This window comes from Benincasa hispida, chromosome 10 (assembly GCF_009727055.1).
Source record: "Benincasa hispida cultivar B227 chromosome 10, ASM972705v1, whole genome shotgun sequence".
Lineage (NCBI taxonomy): Eukaryota > Viridiplantae > Streptophyta > Magnoliopsida > Cucurbitales > Cucurbitaceae > Benincasa > Benincasa hispida.
Genome location: NC_052358.1, coordinates 7,833,889 through 7,850,335, shown reverse-complemented (window position 1 = coordinate 7,850,335; position 16,447 = coordinate 7,833,889). Strand labels below are relative to the sequence as shown.

Sequence of the window (16,447 nt, the reverse complement as noted above, 5' to 3'; positions counted from 1 at the left end):
TTTTTTATAGTATATTTCAGTATTTGTATTATAATTATTAACTTGTATATTAAATTTATCTATACTGTAAATTTTTTTTTTCAGAAAAAGAAAATATATTTTCACCGAATCAATATCTTGTACACGCTACATAACAGACATATACTCTTTTCAAAGAATTGAATTAATCATGGCCCCCGTTAATTACAATTGGGATGGTAAAATTAAACCACATTGGAAGTATATATACACACAAGGGGAAGTTCCCCGGGGGAATTAAGTAGTTGTGTAGATAAAAGAAAGTGATAAAGAGGGGAAAAATGCTGAAATCTCGAGTCTCCTCCCATACGGGTTTAGAAGCAGCCGTGTTTGTAAACCCAAAGCCTTTTCTTCTAAGTAATGCGAAGGCTCTGCTTCCAACACGGTGGGAGTGTGGAGGGCAGAGGAGGAGACAAAACGCCAAAGTCCATCGCCTCCGCTTGGCCGGGCGGCCTGCCGTTATCAAAGCCACCTCCGTCGCAAGTTCGACGGAGAAGGCGGTTTCGGTTAAAGCTTTTGTGACTGTAAAACGAATCCTGGGGACTGGGTTATATTTGGAAAGAGGGCTTGATGATATTGCTGATCTTTTTGGTAAATCGCTTCTTTTGGAGCTCGTCAGTGCCGAGGTTGATCCCGGTCAGTGCCCTTCATTTAACTTGAACTTACTCATGCTCTTCCTTCTCATTCAACATTCAAATGAAATCTGTTCAAAGTTACTTTTTTTTTAAAAAAAAAAAAATAATAATACATAAATAAAAACCTTGTAAATTTACTTTGCTTTTTCAACACTAAAACTTAACATTATCTTCTGGTTGCTCAGCATAGCTAAACTATTTGTATTATTAACTTTGAAAACTTATACTCTAGATGTGTTAAAAAAATCCGTTAATCCGAAAAACCCAAAAATCCAACATAATCCTTATAAACTCTTTTATATTGGATTAAGTTCAAATAAATGAAAATTTTATAAATAAGATTAATTTATTAGTTCACCTACAATATTTCAAAAAACTCGAAGCAAGTATTGTTTTTAAAAAAATGTTGTTTTTACTTATGATAATTTATTTTTCAATAATTTCTAAAAGTAAGTTTTACATTTTACCATTTTTTTTAAAAAAATTTTCACAGATAGAAAAAATGTCAAACTATTTATAGAAATAATAAAAAATGTCAAATATTAATAGATATTGACAGACTTCTATTTTCATCATGGATAGATATTGATAGACCTCTATTAGTCTCTATAAATCTCTATTCAAGAAGATTTAAATTTTGTTATTTTTGTATAAATAGTTTCCTTGTTTTTCTATTTTTGAAAATTTTCTCATATTTTTATAATAAAAATGGAAATAGAGTAATTAATCTTAATTCAATATATAAAAATAATTAAACAAAACTTTAACATATTAACATTTTACTTGTTTTTAAAACAAAATTAAAATAAATGACTCTATCAATCCGAACCAACTCACCCTAAATATTTCATGGTTAGATTGAGTTGGGTTAGGTTTATTAACATCATAAAGGTTATTTTGGGTTGAAAAAATTTACAAATCGAACAATTGAATTTAAAATGTGCTACAACTCCATCCAACCTAACCTGCGAATACCTCTACTCCCTCCATATATTGTCCAAAAAAAAACACTCACTATCATTTATTTCTTTTAACTATAATTTTTCCTTGAGCTTTGCAGAAACAAGTGTATTTAGTCTTAAATTTGAAAAATTGTGAAAAATAATAGATTTAGGTTTTTACCTTACAAAATTAGCACGTTTTTCGAAAATTTGTAAAAATAGTTTTTCTCAATCTATCTTTGGTGAGATCGATCGCCGAGAATAAGTTGAAAAATCTCATTGATGATTTTGTGCCTTCTCGATACATCTCACCGGATACTTACAGAGATTTGTTGATTTTTTTTTTTTGTAATCTTCCCAAATCTTATATTATTTTCAAATTTTTTCCAAATTCGGTTATGTTTACTAAATATTATATCAAATTATTAAGTAGTTTTCTAAATCTTTAGCATAATTTATGTTTCCACAATTTTATGAAATTCAAAAATTCTAAATGCATTTCCCATTGATTAAATTAGTTTTTCCAAGTTGATTCAACATTTTTAATTTCGAAAAAGATCAATTTTTTGAAAAATTGGGTAAGATTTGGGATATATATAAAATATTGGTGTTAATGCTGCCCAAGATTCTATTGAGAAAACTCAAATATGTAGAATCTCGGTGTTATTTTGCCCGAGATGCACATAATATCGGTGTATAATCTAACGAGATGTGTCAAGAAAACCTCAAACAATCGATAAGTTGAAAAAGTTGATTATTTAACTAAAATCTGGTGGTCGATCTCGTCTCAGATGGACTGAAAAAAATTGTTTTTAGGAGTTTTAAAGAAAGATGTTAGTCTTGTAAGTTAAATCTTAAATGTGATAATTTTCCCTTAAATTTCAATTGAGTCCCTCAAGTTTGAAGAACTTGTTTAAAATGTTGTTATTTTTATTATATATTTATATTATTAATTTACACTAGAAATATCATTTCTAAATTAAAGAAAATTGAAGGGGAAAAAATTTTCTACTTTCGTCCCTCTCCACCAACTTCTTTATTTTCCCCATTTTAAATCCAATAAGGCAGCGTTAGATTGTGTCATGGACAAAAGCCTGTGCTTTAATTATGCTATCGGCCTACTCATCGCCATCACTGAACCATGAGGTGTACGGTATCATCTTCATTTCTCACAGACACATCACGTTCAAGTTTCACAAGCGAACAAAAAGTAAAATAAAATAAAATAAACAGTGGAACCTCTCTCACCAAAATGGATATAATTTGGGGAATGGAAGGATAAGAGAGTAAGATGAGTAGATAGAGGAGTGAGAAACTATATATATATATATTTTTTAAAAATTCAATTAAAAAAAAATCATTTTCAGTATTTAAAATAATAACATTATTATATGATTAAGGTAGAAATTAAGATTTGAGACTTTTAAACTTATTTTTCATAATTGAGAGACTAAATCGATTAAATTGAAATTTTAGAAACTAAATTTATCTCCTCTAAAAAAACTAGGGGTTAAAAATATAATTTTCCATTATTATAAATAAACAAATCTTATATAGATGTTTCACAATTTTTTCTAGTTAGATAATTGATTCTTGATTTACATCCATACTTATCAAATGGAACCTACAATTATATATATATATACATTCAGGGGACGTTCGGAGCAAAGAGTTGTTATTATAGTTGAATTATAATAGTTTGTGTTTGGGGTTTACATTATTTTAATTTGTGTTATTATAGTATATGTTTGAGGTGTAAACTATTTAGTTTGAGGAGAAAATTGTAAATCCTATAGTAAATAATAAAAAAATAATGAATGTAAAATAGTAAAAACTGTAACAAATAGTAAATACTATCGCAAATTGATGTTTTGAAATAGTGTTAATTGTAACTAATTTACTAATAGTATGTACTATAACAAGAAGTAGTTATTACAGTTTTAGCACAATCTTTAATATCTTACCCCAAACACCCTCTCAATGATTATTATGAGCAACTACTTTACGAGGGCTAAAAAAAAACATGTTAGTTTTTTCATTTTAATAATTTGTTTATTATTGATGTAGTTATTGTTAATGTGGTTATATTTCAGATTGAATTTTTTAGTGTTAATAATAATTTTAAAAAAATCTTAAGAGTCGTTTGGTTTGAGTAGAACTCATAAATCTAGAGTCAATACGTTGAAGTTAGGAAATTTTTGTTGGGATATAGAGTTTTAAGATAAAATTACTCTATAATTTTGAAAATTAAATTAAGAATAGAAGATGAAGATATTCATAAATGGAAAGACAGAGTACATTGATAAATGTATAATAATAGATAAAATTAGTATTAAAGTTGAATTATTTAAACAAACTCAAGAAGTAGGGAAATGGCTCCTTAATGACTATTTCTATTTACTTAAATGAAACGTTATTATTATTATTATTATTTTGAGAAAAACTACAATAATCATGTTTCCTCTAAATTACAATAATTCTCTATATGTTTCACAAATAATTGAAAACAAACAAAAGCAAATTGTTTTATTCAATTGAAATCATTTAATATTTTTTAAAAATTACATAAAAATAAAAAATTGTAGTAAAAACAATTATGCAAATTTTGATAGGCGGTCTACCTTACTTTTATTTTATTCTCTAGAGAATAAATGCCTATTTTAGTGATTATAACTAAATTGCTACAAATATTCGTATTTACCCAGCTCTATTTTGGATAATTTTTTCTAAAAACAAAAGTGAGCTATCAAGTAATTTCAAACCGAGCATAGTTCAATTAACATGTGACTTTGCTAGAAACTACGAGGTCCGTAATTTGTATCTTCCCACCCCCCAATTTTACTTGGGACTTGTTCGTTTTACAAATTTTTTCATAGGATTTCAAAAAAACATTTAATATCGTTGTTTGTTTTACATAATTTTAATTTTTGAAACCTAGAATATTATTATCTAGAGAACTTCAAAACCCATCTAACATGAGTTTTTTTTAATACCTTGCAAAATTGTGGTATTTTTACGCATGAGAGACAATCAGTAAAAATATAGCTTAATTAATTAATAAATCAATATTAATTACTCATTATTATTAATTTTAGTCAGTTATTAAATATAAATATTTTAATTAGACTTAATAAATTTCAACTAAAAATTTTACCATTACTATTATTATTATTATTATTGTGATGATTATCAATATTCTAGTTATTTTAGTAATTAATTTAAATTAATTAATTATGTTTAATAAAGATTTAGTATAAACGTATCCGCTTATTTTTATTTTTATTGATTAAATAATGTTAAAATTATTTAATTACTACCATAATTGGCCTCTTGTATTTAATTAAGTAATTATTTAATTTTGATTTCTATGTACAAAATTGATAAATTAAATGCACATATTTAAATTCCAAACATTATATATAATGCATATCCAAATATACCTATTAATTATCTGAAAGATTTCAATTTGGGAGCCCTTAAAAAGAAAAAGTAATCCCAAGATTAGTTTTTGTTTAAGAATGAAATAGAGGAGAATGAAGTAGAAGAGATAAGGAAAAAAAGTAGTAAAGAAAAAAAAACAAATATTTAAAGAATAAATAAAAATGTGCGTACTGTTTCAGTAACGGGATTGGAGAAGGGAACAATAAAGAAGTATGCTCATAAAGAGGATTCAGGGCTTAATGAGATCAAGTACGAGGCAGATTTTGAAATTCCACCAGGCTTTGGTAAAATTGGAGCCATTTTCGTTGAGAATGAGCATCACAAAGAGATTTATCTCAAGGATATAGTCATCGAAGGCCTTCCCACCGGCCCTCTGCACTTCGCCTGCTTTTCTTGGGTTAATGAGAAGGACCATCACGATAGCAAGAGAATCTTTTTCACCACTACGGTCATTTCTAATCCCTCTCATGTTTCTTAATTTTTATTATTGGACAACGACAAAGATGTAGATAGATAGATAGATGGATGGATGAAGTGTTAACAACATTAGCTTGCTCCATCTTCCCCAGTCATACTTGCCATCCAACACTCCTAAGGGGCTAAAGAAGCTTAGAGAAGAAGAGCTCAAAGCTTTGCAAGGGGATGGCTCCGGCAAGCGTGAGGTTCACGACAGGATATATGATTATGATGTCTACAATGATCTTGGCGATCCCGACAGAAATCTCGCCCTCAAAAGACCTGTGCTTGGTGGGAAACAATTTCCTTATCCTCGACGTTGTAGAACCGGACGTCCACGAACTAAAAAAGGTTTCTTTTCTTTTGTTTTCTATATTATAAAGTCTAATTTACCAACATTAATACTACTCATGATGATACTAAGAGGGACAATGGGTGGTTTATTATTATTGTAGATCCTTTATCTGAATCAAGAAGTTCAGGCAATTATGTGCCTCGAGATGAAGCATTCTCACCAATTAAACAAACAACATTTAGTGTGAGGACATTGAACTCATTGCTAAATGGGCTAATACCGGCCTTGGAGTCAGTTTCTACAGACTCTAATATACGTTTCCCACATTTCCCTGCAATAGACAATCTTTTTGATAATGGAGTTCCATTGCCTAAATCCCAAGGCGGTTGGAAGCTTGCTACTCTTCTTCCAAGGATTATTGACACAGTTGTTGATAAGGCTGAGGATATCCTACGTTTCCATCCTCCTGAAACATTTGACAGTAAGAACTAAACAAAATATATAACCCAACTATATGGTATTTTTATATATTTCATTTATCTAATCAAGACATTATTGATGTTCCTTAATTATTGTTATTCAGGGGACAAATTCTTTTGGTTTAGAGATGAGGAATTTGCTAGACAGACCCTTGCAGGTCTTAACCCCTACAGTATAAGGCTTGTTACGGTATGACATTGTTTGAACCATGTTTCTTTGTTTAATGTACAAAACCCCATTAAGCTAACCTGTTAAGGAGTTTAATTAATGTAGGAATGGCCATTAAAGAGTAAGCTTGACCCTGCTGTTTATGGTCCTCCTGAATCAAAAATCACCGCTGAAATAGTGGAGCAACAAATCAAAGGTTTCATGACTCTGGATGAGGTACATCCCTTGGAGACCCCTTGGAGATTCTTCACACCTGGACTTATAGATTGGTTTCCTTAATTTTGTATAACTTTTTTTTTTTCTCTTTTTGATGATATGTTTTGTGGGGGTGCAGGCTTTGAAAAACAAGAAGCTATTTATATTAGATTACCACGATCTCTTCATACCATATGTAGCCAAAGTTCGAAAACTTAAAGACACCACATTGTATGGTTCAAGGACATTGTTCTTCTTACACAATGATAGCACTCTAAGACCGTTGGCTATTGAGCTCACTAGACCACCCATTGATGACAAACCACAATGGCAAGAAGTTTTCACACCCCTTTGGGCTGCCACTGAAATCTGGCTTTGGAGGATTGCCAAAGCTCACGTTTTAGCCCATGACTCTGGTTATCACCAACTTGTTAGCCATTGGTGAGTCTTTTCCTTTTAAATGTGGACAAACTTTGGTCAATTTCTTGTTAAAATGCTGCATTACTTTGATACTTTTGGAGTTTATATTTTGCATATTCACTTCTTGAACGATGCTACGCTTTGTTGTTCTTTCCAGGCTTAGAACTCATTGTTGTGTAGAACCTTACATCATTGCATCAAACAGACAACTAAGTGCAATGCATCCAATCTATAGACTTTTGCACCCCCATTTCCGATACACCATGGAAATCAATGCACTTGCCCGCCAAGCTCTTATCAGTGCAGATGGGATCATCGAGAGTTGCTTTTCTCCTGGAAAATACTCGATAGAATTTAGCTCTGTTGCTTACAAAGCACAATGGCAGTTCAACTTAGAAGCTTTGCCTGCTGACTTAATTAACAGGTGGTTATTCTTCAGTTCTCTTAATTAGCAACGCAATCTTATTTCTCTTTATAAATTTCTCTGCCTTTTACTTGGCTTAAACTGGTTTACTAAAGTGCTCCCTCGTGTACATTGTTGTTATGGGAAGGGGAATGGCCGTTGAGGACCCAAATGCACCACATGGACTGAAGCTTGCTATTGAAGATTACCCTTTTGCTAACGATGGCCTAATCCTTTGGGATGCCATCAAAGAATGGGCAACAGAATATGTCAATTTCTATTATCCAGATCCAAGTCTTGTGAAGTCAGACGAGGAACTTCAAGCATGGTGGACAGAGATTCGAACAGAAGGGCATGCTGATAAGAAGGATGAACCATGGTGGCCAGTTCTCAACACTCCTGAAGACCTTATCAATATTGTCACCACCATCATGTGGGTAACTTCCGGTCATCACGCAGCAGTGAACTTTGGCCAATACTCTTTTGCTGGATATTTTCCCAATCGGCCCAGTATTGCTAGAATCAATGTTCCCGTCGAAGATGTTAATGAAGAGAAGTGGAAGTACTTTATTGATAAGCCAGAGAATGTCCTTTTAGATACCTTTCCTACACAGCTTCAAGCGACGAAAGTCACGGCGGTTTTGAACATATTGTCGAGTCATTCTCCAGATGAAGAGTATTTGGGAAAAGATATTGAACCAGCATGGGCTGATGAGCCTTTTATAAGGGGAGCATTTGAGAGGTTCAGTGGAAAATTGAAGGAACTAGAAGGGATCATTGATGAAAGAAATGCTAACAAAAATCTAAAGAACAGATATGGAGCTGGGATTGCGCCTTATGAACTTTTGAAGCCTGAATCAGGGCCTGGGCCGACAGGACAAGGTGTTCCTTACAGCATTTCTATTTAGAACCCATGGCAAATTGTTTTGATGTGGGATCAATAACAATCTCACTTATGCTTTAAATAAAGAGATCATCCTAAGGAAAAAGTTGGAAGGATGTTGAATGTGTTCAAACCACTTGAAAGATTAAGGATAACATTCTTAGCAATTTGTAAGATCTTAAATATCCCCATATTATAAACGGTTAATTGAAGATATAAATGATTTAGAATATTAAATAATACTATTCGAGAAACTTTAGTATAAATGACATGCGTCAAGGCAAACATATATAAACAATTCTCATGTAGAGAATTTAAACTTAATGATAAAAAAGGAAGAAGAAAGAAATCCAAAGGTTTACGTAGAAAACCGTAGAACAGAGAGAAAAAAAATCACGATAGTCGACTGATATTTTATTATTTTTGATACACTGACTCAAATAAATAGACAAGTAGGAAAACCCTAGGGATATGACAAATTACAAAAAACCCCTAGGGAAAATATTTATTTTCAACACTCTCCCTCAAGTTGGGGCATAGGCATCAACAAAGCCCAACTTGCTAACATAGTAATCAAAGCTGATTTGATTTTCAACAAAGCCCAACTTGCTAACATAGTAATCAAAGCTGATTTGATTTTCAACACCCCCTTTTGTGAGGACATTCGCACCTTGTTGATTCGAAGGAATTTAGGGAATGCATATGCTTCTACTGTTCAGTCTCTCCTTGATGAAATGTCTATTAATCTTGGCATGTTTTGTCCTATCATGTTGAATAGGATTATTTGCAATGCTTATTGCCGCTTTATTGTCACAAAAAAGTTTCATCGGGAGTTCACTGTCTTGATGGAGATCTGATAAAACTTTCTTCAACCAAATCTCTTCACATATCCCTAGGCTCATGGCTCTATACTCAGCTTCAATGTTACTTCTGGCTACAACCCCTTGTTTTTTACTCTTCCAAATAACCATATTTTCCCAAACAAAGGTGCAATATCCAGACATCGATTTTCTATCAACAATAGAACCTGTCCAGTCAGAATCGGTGTAAGCTTCAATGCAGCGTTTATCAGATTTCCTGAACGTCAAGCCCTTACCAAGAGTTGTCTTCAAATATCTTAAAATGCGCTCCACAGCCGTCATATGTTCCTTATAAGAAGCTTGTATGAACTGACTAACAACACTCATTGCATAGGATATATAAGGTATAGTATGGGATAAGTAAATTAATTTTCCAACTAGCCGCTGATATCTCGTTTTATTGACGGGAACTCTGTTATCCATATTACTAAGCTTTACATTATACTCCACAGGGGTGTCAACCTGCTTACATCCAATCATACCTATCTCATTAAGTAAGTCAAGAGTATATTTCCGTTGAGAAACTAAAATACCTTCTTTTGATCGAGAAACTTTTATCCCGAGAAAATATCTCAACTTTCTAAGGTATTTAATCTCGAACTCCTCAGCCATTTTCTTTTGAAGTCTCATAATCTTAGTGGCATCGTCACCAGATAGAACTATGTCATCAATATAAACAATGAGGATCGCAATCTTCCCTGATACCGACTTCTTTATAAACAACGTGTGGTCTGAGTGCCCTTGATTATACCCTCTTACAAAGGTTGTGAACCTGTCAAACCAAGCCCTCGGAGACTGTTTCAACCCATATGACTTTCTCAGTCTGCAGACCCGGTGCTTAAACTGATTCTCAAAACTAGGGGAAGGACTCATGTAAACTTCCTCTTTTAATTCCCAATTAAGAAAAGCATTTTTTACATCCAGTTATTGGAGAGGCTAATATTTGTTCATGGCTACTGATAACAACACCTGGGCGGTATTAAGCTTAGCCACTGAAGAGAAGGTTTATGAGTAGTCAATTCTAAAGGTCTGAGTAAAGCCCTTGGCAATCAGTCTAGCCTTGTATCTGTCAATCGTCCCATCAGACTTGTATTTTATGGTAAACACCCATTTGCATCCAACTGTCTTGTGTTCTTTGGGGAGAACCACCTGATCCCACGTCCCGTTGTTCTCAAGAGCCCTCATTTCTTCCATAACAACAACTTTTCATTCAGGAATCTCCATTGCTACATGTATGATACTTGGGATCATCACTGTATCTAGACCGGTAGTGAGAGCCTTGAACTCGGGTGATAGGTTACTGTAAGACATGTAACTATGCATAGGATACTTTATATAGGATCTAGTACCTTTCCTTAGGGCAATGGGAAGATCGAGAGAAACGTTATGACTCTTTATCTCGTTTGACTTGTCACAACATTCGGTCGTCTACTCTAGAGGTTTATCTTCTGAGGGATCTTTCACACATTCATCCTCCCTTGTAACATTTCCACTTTCTAGAGTCTTTCCTCAACACTGTTCTTTTCAACTGTTTATACATCGCATATAGTGTCCTTGACAAAACCGTCACCAATCTCTTCATTTTTACCCACAGTGCAAGCATCATTCTCAGCACAAGTACCAATATCATTAGTGGTAGGAATAAAAATACCTGAGCTGATGCTAGGTCGGACTTATGGACCGAAGTCGGAGAAACAACATGTGATATTGTTTCCTTCCTGAGATTCTTCCTGTAGTATGTTATCCAGGAGACTTGATTGGTAGGAAGGACTGTGTCATTACTATTTATGATAGGCTCAGGTTCGGGTGACAACTCTAAAGGTATTGAAGATGTGGACCAATTAGTCTCTTCACTAGAAATCTCCCCCTGAAGATGACTAATAGGGAAAAATGGCTGATCCTCGAGAAAGGTAAAATCCATGGAAACAAAATATTTTCGAGAAGGTAGGTGATAATATTTATACCCAGGCTGATGGAGTGGATACCCAACAAACACACATTTTTTTAGCATGAGGAGTAAACTTTATACGATTAGGACCATGGGCATGAATAAAAACTACACACCCAAACACTCGGAGAGGCACATAAGGGATAAGGTGGGTGGTTGTATATGACTTCTTGAAACAGTCAAGAGGATTGTGGAAGTTTAGAACAAGGAAAGACATGTGATTAATTAAGTGGGCGGCAGTAAGGATAGCATCCCACCATAAATAGAACGGAAGGGAGGTGGACAACATGAGAGAACAAACGACTTCCCACCAAATGGCGATTCCTTTGTTCGGCCACTCCATTCTGCTGAGGAGTGTAGGCATAAGAATTTTGGTGGACAACACCCTTAGATGCAAGGAAATCCCGAAAAGATTTATTAAAAAATTCACACCCATCATCACTTCGTAGAATTACGATTTTCGTGTTGAATTGGGTTTCCACAGTGGTGTAGAACTGTTGGAACAAAGATTATCTGTAAGAAGGAAAACCCATGTAAGCCGAGTGTGGTCATCGATAAAGGTGATGAACCAACGTTTACCTGTAGTGGTAGTGATGAGAGAGGGATCCCAGACATCACTGTGGATAAAAGTGAAAGGTTTGGATGGTTTATAAGGCTGAGAGTGGAATGAGATACGACTCTGTTTGGCCCGAATACACACATCACAATTCAAGAAAGAGATATTAACATTGCGAAACAGATGCGGGAATAAATATTTCATGTATTGAAAACTGAGATGCTTAAGGTGAAAATGCCATAACATAAAATCACTCTCGGAAGTAGAATAACACGAAGAAACTAAACTAGTCCTATAACAATCCCTAGAGGAAGTTTCCTCAGTCAGGAAGTAGAGCCCTCTATCGTGTCGAGCAGTGTCAATTGTCATCCTTAAGCTCAGATCCTAAAATAAAATAGAGTCCGGTGAGAAAATGGCTTGACAACTCAGATCTCTTGTAATTTTACTGACAAACAATAAGTTGTATGAAATCTTCGGAACATGTAACACATCACGTAACATTAAACCCTCAAAAGGAGAAAGGTGGCCTTTTCACTACAACTGGAGCAAAAGACCCATTTGCAATTTTAATTCTTTCATTACCAACACTCGGACAGTTTGAAATAAACGGATCAAAAGAGCCGGTTAAATGGTTTGTAGCTCCTAAATCTACAATCCACGTTTTTAACCATTGACACTAATAAGGCCAAAGGACTGAATTGTACCTGACTGTGCATTGGCACTGACACCAATAGCACCTGAATTATTCTGACCATCTGCTGGAGGTTGAGCTTGAGGATTTCCACTCGTCGAGTCACTCACAAGAGCCCGACCAGGGTTTAACTGCCGCTGTTTTCTATTTGGAGGTCTCCCATGCATCTTCCAACACTGATCTTTCGTATGCCATGGCTTCTTGCAATATTCACAGACAGAAGGGGGTCTATTATTCTTTTTATCACTATCAGATCTAGAAGACTTCATAGCAAAAGCAGCAATATTTGTTGCGGAGACTACTGGGTTGTTCATGGCACTTGATCTATCTTCATCCAAACGTACCTCCGAACTGACCTCCATGAGGTAGGGTATGGGACACTGGCCCAATATCCGACTACGAACAACATCAAACTTTGAATTCAACCCAGCTAGGAAATCATACACCCGATCTGTTTCTTCAATCTTGAAGTGTTGAACTCCCCCACAAGGACAATCCCAAACCATCTCTCGACACAAATCCATTTCCTGCCATAGTAGGGATAATGTATTAAAGTAGGATATCACATCCATCGATCCCTGTTTACATTCATGGACCTGTTGGCGTAATGTGTACAATTGAGACGCATTCTGTCTTTTTGAATATAACTTCTACACAGCATTCCAAATGTCTCGGGCAGTTGCAACATAAAGTAAAGGCTTGCCAATCTAAGGTTCTATGCTGTTAACTAGAACCGATTGCAACAGAGAATCTTCTCCTTTCTAGATTCGTTCTTGAGGATCACCAGGCCTCGATTTTGGTATCTCACCCGTTAGGACCATGAGAAATAGTTTTGGCCATTCAACTTTTCTCCAATGATAAACCCTGCAGAATTTCCCATTGATCGAGACAAAAAATTTGTTGTGGGTAAAGCAAGGAAAGAATTTATCGAATTCTCAGAATACATCGGTAGATTGACAGAGAGATTTGGTTGTGGGTTTGTACCAAGAACTGCTCCGAAAGATGCAACCTGCTGTTGAAGATGGGCAAATTGACGTTGGATCTCATTTGGTGGAAAACTTACGGGACCTTTATTGTCCTAAAACTGGGAAGAAGACTCTCCATGCTCAAAGCCCATTACCTGATTTGTGTTGGCGGTCCTATTTAGAGCCATTGAGATCAGACGGCGAGGTGCGCCACTGTCGCTTGGCATGACTATGAAGCTTTTTGAAATGAAGGATCCTTGCTTATCGGAAGGAACAACCATGACACCAAGTGAAGGAAATTTTTTGAAAAAGGTCCTTTGAGCGGAAGCAAAGATCGACCCAAATTCCATTTTTCATTGAGTAAAAGTTTTATAGTAAACAAGAACAAGATAAGCATTTTCTTAAAAATTATAGCATGCTTTAAATAAAATACCTAGAGTTTCAGAAACCCTTACCTTTGAAGAACCCTTTCTTCAAGAATTCCCTCGTACAAGCCATGAACGGAACTCTTTCTCCACGCGGATCTCCTTTTTCAAGAATGGACACCACCACTCGAGAACCTCTATGTTCTCTTGGGATAAAGGATTCAAGCAAGAGTTGTGGGTTTTTCTTGAATCCTTGGAAGAGGGAAAAAGATAGAGAGGAAGAGAGGGAAGATAAGAACTTTTTTTCTCTGTAAACTTTTTCTTGGAGAGAACTCTTCTCTCAGAGCCAATTGAGGAAGAAAATGAAAAATCTCAAACCATCTTATTCATCATCCCACGTAAAAATTGAGAGAATAAGGGGAAGGGGTCCTTTAATTAATTTCAATTAAATTGATATTAATAGTATATATATATAATAACTACTTTATTATATATACACACGATATGTTGTATCAAATATAATATATAGCCTATAGTTTATATTGCATCAAATACAACATAAATTATAGGTTTTATTTTCTCTCAACAATATATGACATTTAATATAAATCACATTTATATTAAATTCACTTATATGAATCTCATCCATATAATTGATATTTGGATCATATCCAAATATTTAATTCCTCTCAATATAAATATATTTTATATTTAATTACATGAATCTCATTCATATAATTGGTATTCAAACCATATTCAAATTCCTCTCATATTACCTTAAATTATAATGTATCAAATATAGTATTTTAATTATATCACATATATAATCAATTTAATTAATTATATCATATATAATTAATCTCCTCAATTAATTTGAATACTTTAAATTAATCTAAAATTAATTATCAATTAAATCCCTGTTGAGCTACAGAGGGGACCTTATGGACTTGTAGATTGAAACTCCAACGGTACTCGGATAATTAATTAAACTTTTTAATTAATTTACCCAACATCCATAAACTGTCGGTCACTGCACTAAAGACCGACAGCTGCACTCTTTGCACTACAAATAATTTTACAAATAATTTTTTTTTGTCTATTGGATATAACTAATCAACTGTTCGATGACGCTTCACAAATTGCTCGTAAGTACAGTTGAGCCAAAATACCATTTTGCCTCTGTAGTTACATCTAACTCTTTAAGTACCACTGATTTCTCAAATGAACAATAAGTCATACTCTCACTATGACCAAGTCCCTCTCGAGCTAGGAGAGGATGTAACCACTATGTTCAAGATCCGGAATCAGCCCTTTAGGGAGCAATTTATCTACTTGCCCCTATATCGGAGAAGGAGTGAATTCCATCTTGTGTATCTGTATTCCCAGCTCCCCAGTCAGATGAATCCTCAAAATGCTAGGCTTGTTGAGTTAGCAATCTGGCCACTCTCATCCATACAAATCAAAGGACCGCCTTCATGCGTAGGAGTTCACAACTCACTCAGGATTCAGGTTATGTCACCTATGGTCATCCGAGTGAAATGTAAGTCTCTATTATTAATTGAGTTATATAAAGAGACTAATCGTTTCATGATCCGGTCTTATACAAAATCTTTATATACGATAACCCCGCTCACATAACTCCACATGAATGATCATGATCAGATCATTTGTAGCATTTTACAACACTTGTAACACCTACAAATCAGGCTGTATCCATAGTGTCACCAGGATAAGGTACCCAGCCTTATCCATCTACTATAGACCGTTTAGGTTGTTATTTATAAGATCCACTTGTATGTCTCTACATACTTGTTTAAATTACATGAAATAACCTCGGATCTTAGTTTATTGGATTGAGTATATGCTTATAAAATAACACTTATTTTTATTAACAACAATATGTTTATAAACTATGAGATTACAAGGATATTTAGGATACAATTTCCAACAATCTCCCACTTGTCCTAAAGCTTAGGGAACCTAATGTACAATAAAAATAAAGTACAAAAATTCGATAAACTAGGGCATACATTATGCTTCAGTAACATCTCCCACTTGCCCTAGACAATGTGTTGCATATCTCGTAGACCCAGGCTTTCTAGATGATCCTTGAACACTTTAGTCGTAAGAGCCTTTGTAAATGAATCAACAACGTTGTGCTCCAAAGAAATCTTCGTGATAATCACATCACCTCGATGCACAATCTCCTGAATCAAATGATATTTTCGTTCTGTGTACTTGCCTCTTCGGTGACTTCTAGGTTCCTTAGAATTTTGCCACAACACCACTGTTATCCCAATAAAGTGTGATGGGCAAAGGCATATTTGAAACAACTTCCAAATCAGTAAGGAACTTCTTAAGCCGAACTGGCTCTTTAGTAGCTTTACGAGCAGCTATGTTTTCGGCTTCCATAGTGGAGTCTGTGATGCATCTTTGTTTGATGCTTCGCCATATTATAGCTCCTCCATTTAGAGTAAACACTGACCCTCATGTGGATTTTCGAGAATCCTGACCAGTCTGAAAGTCAGAGTCTATGTATCTTGTAAGGATCAAATCCTTATCTCCATACACGAGCATATAGTTCTTCGTTCTCCGAAGGTACTTGAATCATTTTAATCGTCGTCTAGTGATCTAATCCTGATTGGATTGGTAACGACTAATAATCCCTATTGCATAGAAAATGTCAAATCTAGTACATAACATTGCATACATAAGGCTGCCAACAGC

General features: G+C 34.5%; 1 protein-coding gene across 1 annotated transcript; it reads left to right on the top strand.

Moving 5' to 3' along the window:
• The first annotated feature begins 247 nt into the window (after positions 1-247).
• On the top strand, positions 248-8,555 carry LOC120088280 (linoleate 13S-lipoxygenase 2-1, chloroplastic-like). The gene is made up of 9 exons (XM_039045464.1): positions 248-654; positions 5,215-5,483; positions 5,605-5,842; positions 5,947-6,267; positions 6,370-6,455; positions 6,540-6,650; positions 6,769-7,070; positions 7,207-7,473; positions 7,601-8,555. Exons 1-9 carry the CDS (start codon positions 300-302, stop codon positions 8,358-8,360), a joined length of 2,709 nt encoding a protein of 902 aa, XP_038901392.1. The 5' UTR covers positions 248-299; the 3' UTR covers positions 8,361-8,555.
• The last annotated feature ends 7,892 nt before the right edge of the window (positions 8,556-16,447 follow it).